Raw genomic sequence first — 14,364 nt, forward strand, 5'->3', positions numbered from 1 at the left:
TTTCTCTTTTTTTTTTTTTTTTTTTTTGCAGGATATTTTTGTTATTTAAGGTAAGAGAAAATGAACATTGCAACCTCAACGATAGATTAGTATGATACATTAACCAAATTAAAATATTAGTGGGATATTGCAAAATTGTGTGGTAAATTGAGTAGGTTAAGTGTAGTTTTTTCAAAGAAAAAAACATAACACCCTCTAAATCACACGCCGGCTTGTGTCAAAAAAGTTATAAAAAAATTATGTGTAACATATTTTTTAATTAAATGGTTTAGATGTTAATTTTTTTTATTCATATATTATTATCATTAAGTGGATGAAAATATATATATATATATATATATATATATGCGAGATATATTTTATAGGATTCATGATTTTTTTTTTGTATTGACATATTGGCATAAAGGGAGGAAAATGTGGGAAATAATGTTGATCTATTGACGTCCGTTTTATATGGTGTTGTCTTCAACTGATTTAACTGCTCCGATTAGATATGTTGTTTTAAGTATTTTCTCTAACGTAAGAAGAAGAAAAAAATTAAAAATGTGATATATTATGAAAAAAAAAAAAAGATTTTTTGAAGAATCTATGAGAACCTGCCGCTTTTGCTTTAGAAAGGAAGACGTGTCGAGTTGCTGTGGGATGTTGGCAGTTCAACGGGAAAAAGAGTTTGGAAAAAGTAAAATCGAGGCGGTCAAACGGTTCAGATGCGCAGAGATTGTACACTCTGAGCGGAACACATGTCTTGATTGAAGATACGTATTTTCAGTGCTTTTTTTTAGCAAAGTACAATAACATGTTGTTCTTGCTTTTCTTGTCTTTTATTTATTTATTTATTATTAACAAACAATTGAAAATATGAAATAAGACAAAATTGTTTTTTATAACACGTTTTCAACTAAAAATAATTTTTAAAAAAAATCCTAAAATAGATTAACAAATATACTCAACTTTTTGTTTTTGTCCACAGATTGGATTATGAAGTAATTCTAAAAGTCTCTTTTATGTCATTTTTGTATCCCTAAAAAAGTGAGTGACTTTTAAAATTATTATTTGATCAAAATTTAATAATGATCAATTACAAGTTCAATGATGATTTTAAGAGCTACATCATTCTTTGAGATATATAATAGTGACATAAGAGTAACTTATAACATTACTCTAGATTATGGGCTAACCTCTTCCATTAGAGTAATGCAAGGGACCATTTTTTTTATCCTCCTAAAGTTGATGTGGCTTTCAAAATCACAATTTGATCAAAATTCAAGTATGATTCATATAAAATTTAATGATGATTTTAAAAGCCAGATCAGTTTTAGGAGGATAAAAAGATGATCTCTAGCATTACTCCTTCCATTATTAATAGCTCTCCCTCTCTCTCTCTCTCTCTCTCTCATTATAGATAAGGACAAATTATTTTTAAAAAAATTGGTATATAGACTAACGAAATTAAGATCTTCTCCATTTCATTTCAACGGGATAATATCCAGTTAGTTATTTTATCTCATTAAAAAGTGAAAAGATAAAAATACCCCTTCAATATAACTAATTGGATATTATCCAGTTCATATTGGAGGGGATCATGTTTCCGAGTAAAGAAGGGGGACATAAATTCATTTGGCAATAGACTTGGCCCAAGTCCCAATTTTTTTAAAAAAAAATTTAACTCCTCGCCATTCTTATTTTTTATATTATATCAATCATTTGTTATTACTATTCAAAGAAAATAAATCACTACAGAATAAATATTTTTTTATTTTTTATACCAAAAATTCAAAATTTTTATATATTTTATATCACACCAATCACTTCCAAACTAAAAATCACTAGCCAAGTCCATTGGCAAATGAAGCCAAAGAAAGAGAGTAAGGCCAATCACTAGTTTAGATACGTTCCTAGGGTACAATAACACTGTTTTGACTATTTAAATTATTTACATTTCTCAAATGTTAAGAATTCATATTGGTGTGTTAGGTTTGCGAGTCGTATAAAAAATTATTAACTCTACTTTCTCAATCATTTTTTTGGCCAAACAAATGTGTTGATCAAGATATCCCAAGTATTGTAAGAGGTCTCAATCAAGGTATGATTACGATTATATAAGAACTTCTATCATTGTCAAAAATGAAAGAACCGCTTTATAATTAATCAAATAAATAAACAATAAACAAAAATCAATATTTCGATCAAGAGTATTGTTTACCTGAAAGTGTTTATACACCAACAACTTGGTCATATTTTCTTGAAATAAAAGATTATTCCATCATTTTAATTTTCTTAATGAAGATTTGACCTTCACTCAAAATTGATATAATTTTTTATTTTATTTTATTTTTGTAACAATCCCCTAAACTTCAATAAAATGAGAAAGATAAAATATTGCACACAACCTTAAACTCCAATTTAGGCTAAAGCATCTGCCTTGAAAGATTGATTGAAATGCCTTAAGTTTATCCAAACTGGTAATTTGGAAGATTGGATGTGTCTTTTGGGCAAGTGTCCAAGTGAAAGTATTCAACATGTGTTTCTTGGATTGCCCTCTTGCTAGAATTATTTGGAGAAACACCAAGTGGCCTATTGATTCCTTGGTTTTTGGTGGCCAACCCATAGATGAATGGATCAAGGCTATTCTGAAGCCTCATTCCGCCCTTGCTATTCCAACAAATTTGGTGCATCTTCGGCTGCCATTACTTTGGATCAAATTTGGTTAGCTAGAAACCTTCTCATCCACAAACCATTTAGCTATTTGTAAGAATTATTCCCCCACCCTCAATAGTAGCACCAACACCTACCCTATGGGAGCCGCACATTAGGAATCTAAACGATGAAAACCGCAGACGCTTCTTCAAGTTCAATTGAATCATAGTCTGATCCAGTCCTACCAAAACATTAATAGAAACCAAATAGTTTACACTAGTCATACATGACATGATTGTGTCAGTAGCTATTTTGAGTGACTTTTTGGGCTCCATTATTGCAGCTATCTCCAAGAGACTGTCAAGGGTGGAAGTTAACGTTGTGGAAGCTCCAGTAGCACTATTCGCAGCACAACTAGCCAACTCTTTTAGTTGTAGATCACTTTCTATGTAAGGTGACTCTTTGGTAATTATTTTGGCTTTCAACAAGGCCACATTTTTTTTTTTTTTTTTGATTGGTCATTTGCTCCAACCATTGAAGACATTCATAAGCAACTTCAGCTATTACAAAGTTTGACCGCTTTGAAGGTCTCCCAAAGTACTAATTATAAAGCATATCAGTTTGCCAAATTGGCCGCTTCCAATAAGATTTTTGGAAGCATTCTCAATTGTTCCTCTTTTATTTATGCTATAAAGATCAATAGTGAGAAAGACCCACATGTGTAACTTTGTCCACTTTCCTTATTTGAATTGAAAAAAATAAATACAAAAATTGAAGAAAGTAGGAAACTCAGCACTTGTTTAGTGCATCACTGTCCACATGCCCAAAAAAAAAAAAAAAAGTCGTGTATTAAAAAAAAAATTAATCAACCCAAAGATGAAAGGTTAGAATATCAAATATAATTTGGGCATCAATCAAATCGGCAAGTGGATATCACATCTAACTTTTGCAATGCACTAGCTATAACATAATTGAGGGTTTATCTTCAAAATCATGTTTTTTTTTGTCAATTTTAGGAACATGAACATAAAATAAATTCAAAATACAAGGTAAGCCAAAATCTCCACATGTTAACAAAGAATTTCCACACTTGAATTTGGGATTCTTTATTAATATGTGGATATCATCTCTATTATTTCATCTAAATCTTCATCATATCATCCATTTCTCTTAAGATATACCTAATTAAAACCCTTCCCTTATATATATATATTAGACCCACAACTTTTTTACAACATATAATTTCATCTAAATCTTCATCATATCATCCATATCTCTTAAGATATACCTAATTAAGACCCTTCCATTATATATATTAGACCCACAACTCTTTTACAACGTACAATTCTATCTAAATCTTCATTATATTATTCATTTCTCTTATATATATATAATTTTTGAAGTGACTGATGTAACTGCAATCGCATGCTAACACGTATCAATCACTAATAAGATAATCACATACTCGTTAAAAAATATACAGAGTGGCCAAGATAGAGATGATAATAGAAGGTATATAATTTTTTTATTGATTATTGAATGATGGGTCACATTTCGATTTTGTAGCAATAAATGTAAAAGCTACAATTCTACATGGGATGGTCTAGGGTTTGAGAAAGTTGGGGGGAGAAACTTGTGGTTGCAATGATTTTCCAAGTGAGGGACCCAGAAAGAGAGAAGTGGGGACGTATTGTAATCCTAATCCTTTCGTTGTTGAAGAGTGAAGTGCATAAGAGTGGGGACAAAGTGGTCCAACATATATATCCATCAGAGAGACTTTAGTCAAAATGGGACATCTTCTTTAGGACAACTCATGCAATGGATAATCTTTCCATTCCTTTCCCCCTTTTCCAAACAAAAGTTTCCATGCCCATCCGTGTGGGCCAAGTTTGAAAAACAGTCCTCAATTTTTATTTTTTATTTTATTTTTTAATTTATTTTAATAATACTACCATACCCTTCTCTCTCGTCTCACTCCTAATTCATTAGACTTATGTAATCGTGCCCATCAACCCTCGGTTTTTTTTTTAGACGAATGATATTACCAATCCACCCTAAAGTCAATCTTAATTAAAAAAAAAAAAAATTCAATTGGTGATTGACAATGCCACATCAAGTTATCAACATATAAGGATGACAGGGAAATGAGAGTATGATATTTGAGTAATGCTAATTGCTAGGAACTATCTTTTTATAATCTTTTTATTCTCCTAAAATTAATGTGACTTATAAAATTAAAAAATGATAAAGGCACAACTTAAACTCAACTTTTTTCCAACTTTTTTCTTTAGTTTACAAAAAAAACTGCATGTAGAAAAGAGAGAAAGCCTTAAACTAGAGAAAGAGAGAAATTTGGTCTAGAAGTTGGGCCAAAGTTGGGCCAAAGTTGAGACTATATCACACCTTTTTAAAATTACTATTAAATTTTAGATGAATCATACCTGAATTTTGAAAGCTACTTCAACTTTAAGAGAATAAAAAGATGGTCTCTAACATTACTCATGATATTTAGACCTTAAAATGGAGGTGGGTGCAGTATATACCATTAATTTTTACTCAACTAAAGGTGAAATAGAGGTGAAGTATATGATATGTAACATTACTCTTTATTTCTTTTTCTTTTTCCTTTTCTTTTCAAAACAAAAAATTTAACAAACAAGTAACGTTATATACCATACTAATATCCCACAAGCATCCCACTATGCTAACATTTCAGTGTCGATCTACCCTTGATCTGTTTTTTTTTTTTCTTTTTAACAAAGACTGATCTAATGATGAATTAACATTATCACATGAGCATAGTAGAATATTAAAATGGTATGTAGCATTACTATTAAAAAAAACCCTATTCCACAAAAACAGCTTTTACCTTTATATCAAATCTGTTGACTTTCTTAAATCAAAAACAAAAAACAACCCTCACACACCCTGGACCCAAAAACCATTTTAGACGAGTACCACCCAACTGAAAAGTATGATGCATTGAAATACTTCATTTCGTGTATTTGAAGAGTACCACCACAGAACCAATATTTTTTATCTTCTCAAACATCACTAGGCATTCCATACAATTCTATCAAGTAATTCAATGGGGAGAGTGAAGACAAACACATTTTTTCCAATGGACCCATATTTAATCAATTTCTCAAAAGCAAAAAAGGAGAAACAAAAAAAGAAAGAAAAGAGAAAGGGGGTTAAAATTAAAAAAACTATGACAAAACCAATATACATTTTGCAAACAAAAGCTATTGAAACCTGAAATTTCCCCCCAACACAATTCACAACAGGGGAAAAAGATGACGGGAGTAACAAAAATTGATACAAAATAAGAGAAAGGAAGAGTCAGTGAGCTGGTGCCTGGTGCCAAGATTCATTTGTCCCTATTGATCCCAACCATCCTTCCGCCCATCGAATTCCCACTTCCGGCCTGCCAAAGTTCCATACATCTCTGAAAATTTGAGAAGACAGTTGCTTCTTACCTGGTAATGCACTTTGGTGTTTCGGCTAATGGCTGCACCAGATAACTTTGATGTATCTATTGCCCATGCTGGTCTTACATATTCTACAGTCCTGGATGAGCTTGCATTCGCATACAAGAAATTTAGTAGCACGTCCTCGCAGTTAAAATACTTATCCACCAGTTCCCTCCCTTGCTTGGCTGCCTCACCCCAGTACCTCTTGAAGGCTGCTTGACTATCAATGAAAGCAGCTCCTGTAAGAACCATGTTATACCCCTTTCGTCTTCGGGCATATTTCTCACCCCTATACTTCAATGGACTTCCATCAATGAGCCGGGGGTAGAACCCGACAATACGATCTGGGTACTGACGCCATACCCTAAAACCCCGCTCAATATCATCGCAAGCCATCATAATGTCATCATCGAGCTCAAGAACAGCACGGGTCTTTATCAAGGAATCTAATTTGAACCGATTATTCAGTGAGTTCTCTTTCTCTACTCTGATCCTAACTGGCACCGCTGAGTCCAGATCACTCAGCTCCGGAGGTATCCCCTTGTTCCACACCACCACAATTTCTCGCACTGAAGAACACCTTGAGTAATGCTTCACATACATTTTTAAATTCCAGAGCCTAGCATCATACGTCATTGTTAATAATGTGAACTGCGAGTAGTGACCTTTCCAAAGGTAAGATTCTTCAGCACCGTTGCCCCCATAGATGTACTTAACCCCCGTGCACATTAGTGCAACCCCAAATGTAAATATTATCACGACAACTAGTCTTCCGGCACAGGTATTCGGTTTTATCCATCCTCGGAGAAAAGAAGGAACTCTGTTTAAGCGGCTGCAAAACCGCCTCACTTTGGAAGAAAACATATTTGATCTTTCCCAGGCCAAGAAAGCATCACTTCTCTTTCCCAAGTCATAGATGCACCATTTCAGGGGAATAATACACTTCACAGCTCCAAGTAGCACACCAAGCAGCACAACAAGTACAGCAACAACTGCAACTGAAGCACAACCAAGAACGAACCGCCAGGATGGGTCTCCCGATGGTACGCGGTCCCCATCCATAACCCCAATCCATTCACCAGTACTAAGCTGCTGCACATCAAGGTGATGATACCGATCGCCATTCCAAGCATTACGGCCTTTATTAGGCTCTACAAAGCCTAAGGGCACTTCAACTTCTTTAAATTCATCATCTGTAAGAACTTCTACCTTGAAGATGTGCACTCGTCTCCCATATGTTTCACCGCAGTCTTGACCAACACGATAAAGGTTTCCATTGTAGAAAAAGGGTCTACCTCCATTTCGAGCCCCCAAGCTCTTGTCAGCATTATATATAGGGTTCTTCTTGTGTGGTTTCCAAGGACCAAAAGGTGAGCTACTATACCAGATCTCCAGCTGTCCATTCTTGCTGGCACCAAAACCACTATGATCTGAGCCAAAAAGCCAATACTTCTCATCATAATTGATGATGAAGGAATCAACAAGGGGTTTTTTCATGATGACCTTATCCAGTGTCCATTGCAAAGGAAAATTGAGTGCACGGTAAAGACGCAGTTCCCCTTTCTCACTACTCTCGGGCATCATATAAATCTGTGAGAAACAATAAGAAAAATGAGGCAATGCAATCAATGTATGAATCTTTCACTGAAACATTCAGGCCATGCAATTATTTCAAAGTCTTGCAATGAATGGGCCATGAATTGGACTCAAACTATCCCAAGGACTTCCAAAACGGCAATCTAGTCTTTGGGGTATAATCAGATTGTTAAGGATTTTGACATGTTGATCTCATAGGTGGAACATTATTCATTAATCCATTTAGCTTGTAATTGGAGTAGGACGAGGTTATAAGGTGCTTAAGAATGTTTCAGTAATTATTTTATGAGTGCATGTGGGCGCATAATAGTAATTGAAGTCTTACTTGGCCAAGGTAGTCAAAGACAAATGGATAAGAGACATGCCAGTCCTCATCCAAGGCAATGCCTACTTCTTGCCACGTTGCGCCCTTATCAGTACTTTTTGCGACTCCAATATCTCCTTGCATAGTGATTGAATTCTTGGTTTCATAGAAGAGGTAAAGTATTTCACCCTGAAATGTGATCCCAGAATAATTGAACAGGATGATTAAGTTAATTTTTCCAAAGAAAGAAACAAGGAAGAAATTCAGCATCCTAGATACTTGCCCAAGCCGGGCAAATACACATGTAGTGCTTAATAGATACTAATGCATCCACTCCCTTCGAGTGAAAGTATGAAACAACAGAAACTGTAAACCAGCTTCCCACAAACATTTTTAGTTCATACCAACAATCTTGATAACTGCAAATACATTTGTTTCATCTGCAGCAACTATTTATGGCCAAAAAGATCTTAGCAACTATGAAGTTCTTTAGTGAGAAGAAAAAATCACTGTTGAACATATTGAAAACACATGCAGGTTGCTAGTGGGCTTGACTGATAACCCACATTAGCTTATTATTATACACCAAATTCAATATGGCTCCTTGAAAACATCTCAAGTATGGTCCAGCAACAACTAAATTACACAAAGTCAACACCAGTAGCAAAGCCAGTAATCAAATAAGATGTATCTAAAACAAAAGGAAATTTTGATACCTGAATTTAGGATCATTTTAAATCCAAAACCTCTCTATTTTTCCATAAAATAAATAACAAAAATTATACGAAAATACAATTATGCCCTCCTATCAAAAAATTGGGATTTTCATTACCAAGGACTGGGTCACGTCCAGCTACTGAGGCTAGGTGGTCCCCAACCACCATAATGGCTGGGTTACCAAATCTCTTCTTTTCTTTTCTTTTGTCGCTTATTGTATTTTTTCAGTTAAGAGGCACAATTGTATATTTTATACCAATTTTATTATTTATTGGGTAAAAAAAATGGATAGAGGTCTTGGATTTAAAATGATCGTAAAGTGTATCAAATTTTGGAAATTGGAAAATGGGTCATTATTTCATAAACACAGCAAAATGAGGTTCTGTCAATATTTCCCAAAAAACTAATAACAAAAGACATATTTGGTTGAAAGTATCCTAATAAGCGTAACAAAATAATACACTGAATAAGTGTGTACACTGCCCCCAAAATATATATATATATAAAACCAGGCTTTAAATTGACCAAAAAAGCATTTTATTTTCAAGACTAATTCTAACTCACTTAGCCGTTCCTTCTCTCCCACTGCTATGTCTAATGAGAACAAAGTATAGTCTGAATTTAGGAAGGGTTGGTATCAGTAGAAAATTATAAACCTTACAATTCACTTATAAAATTTACAATTCTATTACCATGGATCTCATTCAGCAGATCAACACATACCAAGTAGCATCCAAAATATTCAATGTCCATTTATTGGCTGCCATACAAAATAAGTTAACAACTCTTTTATTGTGCGACTCACATTTCAATGTTCAATGTCCATTTATTGTGCGACTCACATTTCTCTTATTTCCTTTTGATTATCTTCCCCTACAATACACCAGTTAACAACTCTTTGATCACAAATTTGTGCATACCATAACTGAACCTTCAAACTTTTGTTAGTAACTCCAAGAATTTCAGCCAATTCATCCTTTGTTGTTCTACTCTTTCTACTAGAAGCTTAAAGCAATTTATTCCTAATGACGGCTAATAATGCATAGACAGTGCAAGAATCAATGGCTAGGGAAGAGACACAGAGAGAGATTATGTCTTTTATGATTTTTCAAACAATTTTTGACCCAAAAGCCTGTTACACACTAAGACGCTAATCTACAACCTCCAAACCTGTGGTCTCACTATTCGAATATATTTGACCTTTCCAACCACTTTTATCCTCAAAGTCTTTAGTATCTTCCAGAGAGATTGAGACATAATTCAATGAAAACATACCTCAAAAAGTAAGCATCATAATCAATACAAGAAGAATTAAAAACTCTGTTGCGACAAAGACTGTTGTTTTACAAAACCTACTATGATTTGACAACAAACCAAATTTCAATTTCTAGGATTCAATTGTCAAAAGTCTTTTGAAAAGCAACCAAAAGAAGAAAACCCCTAAGAGGTTCAGTAGTTTTAAATTTACAAGTTAGGTTGTAAGAAAAGAACGCCTATTCATGATCAATTTAATAAGTGAACTGCAAGTTGACACACAAAAAAAAAAAAAAAAAAAAACAAATTGTAAAAATTAAATAAGAACGCCTATTCATGGTCAATTTGATGAGTGAGCTGCAAGTTGACACCCAAAAAAAAAAAAAAAGTTGTAAAAAATAAATATTTTGTTGTCCTCTCATCCACCATCAATCTGTAATTTTGAAGACAAGCCAAAAAATCCGCATAAATACTGAGGAGCTTGATCCATAACATGTATTTTCATTATTTATAGCCAAAAGATGTATTTATACTTTCATTGTTTATAAAATGACTCCTATACTCACAATTATTGATGTCAGATTAAAGAGGCCTTGCCTGGGTAAATTACGCATTATATTATTCTCTTTCTCCCTCTAAACTGTTTTTGAAGTTTTCTACCATCATTTTATACCTTGTGACTGGGTACACATAAGAGCAAAATACATCAGAATTCCGTGAATTTACAAACTAGCTTAGTCAACCTTAAATCCCAGGGAGCCTCAACAAGTTACCAAGTGAACTGTAACAATTTAGTTGCCAGAGATTTCAAAGGTCATCATAAACAATAAACATTTCTGCACCACTGCACAAGCATTTAAAATCTTATAACAGAAGACAGATTATTGCCATGCTCGTGGCATAGGCTTGTGAATTTGACCAAACGATCAATTTTCAGAGTAAAACAAAACATTAAACGGAGTGACCATGTGATTATCCTTTCTTTCCCGCTGAGAACCCTCACAAACAAAATCTGTTACGGATAAAATCCCCTAAAACAGTTTATTAAACAAATTCGCAAGCAATAGAGCCCACAAATCACAAGCTAATGCAAATTCAAAATCTCAAACTTTACAAACTCAAATTTCGTGTCAAATTAAGAGTGAAAGATGATCATATACTCATAAAGATCGTGCACACTCACATAAAAATATTGAATTTCTTTACCTGTGCCTTCAATCACTAAACAAACATTAGCCCACTTGCACCCATGTCATAACACATCACTCAACCATTTCCAAGAAAACAATAAATAAACAAAACCTCAACAAAGAGAGAAAATAAAAGTAAAAGTGAAAGTGAACATCCAAAATAAAAAAAGAAAATCCAAAATAACAGAAAGAATTAGTACCTGAACATAAAGAAAAGGATCAGCAACAAAATTGCTAGGGAAGCCGGCATCAGAAACCGAAGCACAGGTCAAAACAGGGTTAGCGACCGGCCACGCTGCACTCTCATCCTTCCAAACATTCATCTGCACGCAATTCCCCGACCCCACTTATCAAACCTACCTCAATTCCATAATCCAACACACACCCACGATTTCCCACATCACAAAGAAGACCGAAAATATAAAACCCCAAAACCCAGCAGCCAAAACAAATAATAGAAGATCCTCATTAAAAAATGAACCTTGAAAAAAAAAAAATTACCCATTTATCAAAAACAAGAAAGTCAACCATTTTTGAATTTTTTTTTTTTCTTTGTCTAAATGAAATAGAAAAGAGAGGCAAGCAAAGAAGGAAAAATCCACCGCTTCTTATTTTTGATAGCAAGCACCAAAACCCAGCAACGAATTAAACGATATCAACCAAAATCACCTATTTCCCAGACACAAGAAAATCAACCACTCTTGGGAGGCAAGAAATAGAAAACCGAGGCAGGCAAGGAAACGAACAAAAAAACGCACCGTTTCGATGGACTTGAGAGAAAAAGGAGAGTCCCCGTAGAACACACCCACGGACCAGGACCCCTCATTGTCCTCTTGGCACCCGAGCATCGATCCCGCCATGGCCGGAGGACGCACAGGCGGCGTGAACACGAGCCACGCGTAGAGCGTAGCAAGCGATCCGTACAGCACAAAACAACCCAAGAAGAAAAGCAACCCAGACGACAGCAAGCGGTGCTTGCAGTGCGGGTGCTCCCTGCAGCGCCACCTGCACCAGCACCTCAAGCTCATATCGCAGCAGCTCCCGCCGACGCTACCATTCACGCCTCCAGCGCCCGCCGCCGCAGCAGCCGCGGTGGGGCTCGACCCGCCCATACCTGGAAATTTCATAAACTCGTCTTTCCCTTCGTCGTCTTCACCCTCGTCGTCGAAGCCCAGCTGGGATCTCAGGCCCGCGTGACATCACGTAGCCGTGCTGTCACCTGCATTTGTCACAGACTTGGGTTTCAATTTTTTCTGTTTTTTTGGCCTTTTGATTGTTCTCTCTGTCTCCCTCTTTCGTGTTTTCCAATGAAGAAACACTGCAGAAACGGAACGACGTCGGGGATTTATATGTGCGTAGGTACATATATATATATATATATATATATATATTAAGAGAAAAATGAGGGTACTTTCCAAATAATTAATGTATGTGTTGGAAAATTGGCGGAGTCGCGAGAGTGGGAAATTCAGGTGTACTGCCGGCTCATGGCGACCGATTTGTGACGTGGAAAACGTGGGCATGGACAAGTGGAACGATGATAAGCTAACAAATGAACGTAACCGGCGAGTACCATAATTCCATCTCACTTTTCTCCTTTAATTATTCCATAATTTATTCCAAAGTTTGAATGTCTCGATATATCCACCCAAAAAGTCACTAAAAATAATTATAAATTTTGGTATTTTGATATATATCTTCCAAGTTTCTTTAAATTTTTTATTTTTGACTTTTACTTTTAACTTCTCACGCTTATGGTGAGTTTGAACCCCATTTCTCTTACTTTGTTTTAGTTTAGCTCTTTTCCATATGTGAAAAAGGTAAAAATAAAAGTTACTGAGGATGAAAGACGTTTTGAGTTTTTTGTGATTAAAATAATTTGTTAATTTTTTTTTTTTTTTTGACGCTACTCATTTGATGATATTTGTGAAAAAGAGATTTTATTTTTACGGTTTTAGAATCGTGCGTATTTAAAAACGTAAATATTTGTGGTTGTTAGTAAAGATTCTTGGTGACCATTTGAAGTTCCCAAAGAACATAAACTTTAGATGATATTTAATGCAAGCTAGGGTTTGGATTGGTTGGAATGTGAGTGGTGGCCCTGGTGGGCTAGGGAAAGGGGAAGGGGAGAGGAGGGGTGGCGTGGAGGTAGGTTTAGTCTGTTTAGATTTAAATGTGAAGTGGGGTAAATGACCTATGGCCGTTGAATGTAGAAGTCTTGCATTTATGGGAGGATTTGACATAAATGCTATATATATATATACAATTTAAATGCTGTGGTGTTTTTAAGTAATCTAAATTTAATTTCAATTTTAAAAAAAAATGTGCCAAAAATAAATTTGAACAGTTAAAAAAACACGATCACTTAATTTTTGTAGTTTTTGTTTTTTTGACAGTACCTAAACCAAATCGGTATGAGAATTGAGCCCCGTTTGGCTACGTAATTTTTGGTTTAGAAATTTAGAATTTTTCATATGAAAAAATTTTAAAAAACAAAAAAAAAAAATTTTTAGATGGTAATAAAAATCTATTTGATATGATATAAAAACTAATAATATTAAAGAGTTTTTTTTTTTAAAAAAAAAAAAAAAATTAACTTTGATTAGTCAATTACCAAACAGGGTGTCAGAGAGTTTTTATTTAAAACGAGTATCTCATTTGATTTGGTCATTTATATCTCTTAAATACCTGAGGTATATTTGTCAAATATTCTTTTTATATATATATTAAAATTATCAATAAAATGAAAGGACAATTTGAAATTTTGAAACCAGCCCTCCCCCTACGGCGCAGGTCCGTTGGAGTGTTTTGAGGGGCGGAAATTCACAGCACTTTCAAAAATATTAAAAAATTAATTATTTATCTCTTAATTTTTATTTATTTTTTAAAATTTTGTCCTCATTCCTAAAATTCTAGGGGGGCGTTTGGCAACAGCCTTGGGGCCAACCTCAACACTGTGTTTGTCTTTTTCTGAATATGACTTTACACTTTTGCCCTTATTATATTTCTCCCAAAACCTGGCTTTCAGCAGCGTATGTTTTCCCCCAACATCTCAAATTCCTTCAACCCGTTCTCCCTCTTCGTGGCTTCTCCTGAACGCCTGAATCACCCGTCCCCCTGCGAAAATACCGGCTGCCGTTTCACCCCCCACCCCTCCCGAAAATACAAGCTCAGTCGTTCCCGTTTCACCGTG

General features: G+C 34.8%; 1 protein-coding gene across 1 annotated transcript; it reads right to left on the bottom strand.

Annotated features, from left to right (window-relative positions):
- Positions 1-5,731: 5,731 nt before the first annotated feature.
- On the bottom strand, positions 5,732-12,514 carry LOC132175222 (glucosamine inositolphosphorylceramide transferase 1-like). The gene is made up of 4 exons (XM_059587095.1): positions 11,930-12,514; positions 11,372-11,494; positions 8,032-8,199; positions 5,732-7,700 (listed from the first exon to the last, which is right to left on the bottom strand). The coding sequence occupies exons 1-4, from the start codon at positions 12,296-12,298 to the stop codon at positions 6,018-6,020; spliced, it is 2,343 nt and encodes a 780-aa protein (XP_059443078.1). The 5' UTR covers positions 12,299-12,514; the 3' UTR covers positions 5,732-6,017.
- Between the last annotated feature and the right edge of the window lie 1,850 nt (positions 12,515-14,364).

Source organism: Corylus avellana, chromosome ca1 (genome assembly GCF_901000735.1).
Source record: "Corylus avellana chromosome ca1, CavTom2PMs-1.0".
NCBI classification, from domain to species: Eukaryota; Viridiplantae; Streptophyta; class Magnoliopsida; order Fagales; family Betulaceae; genus Corylus; species Corylus avellana.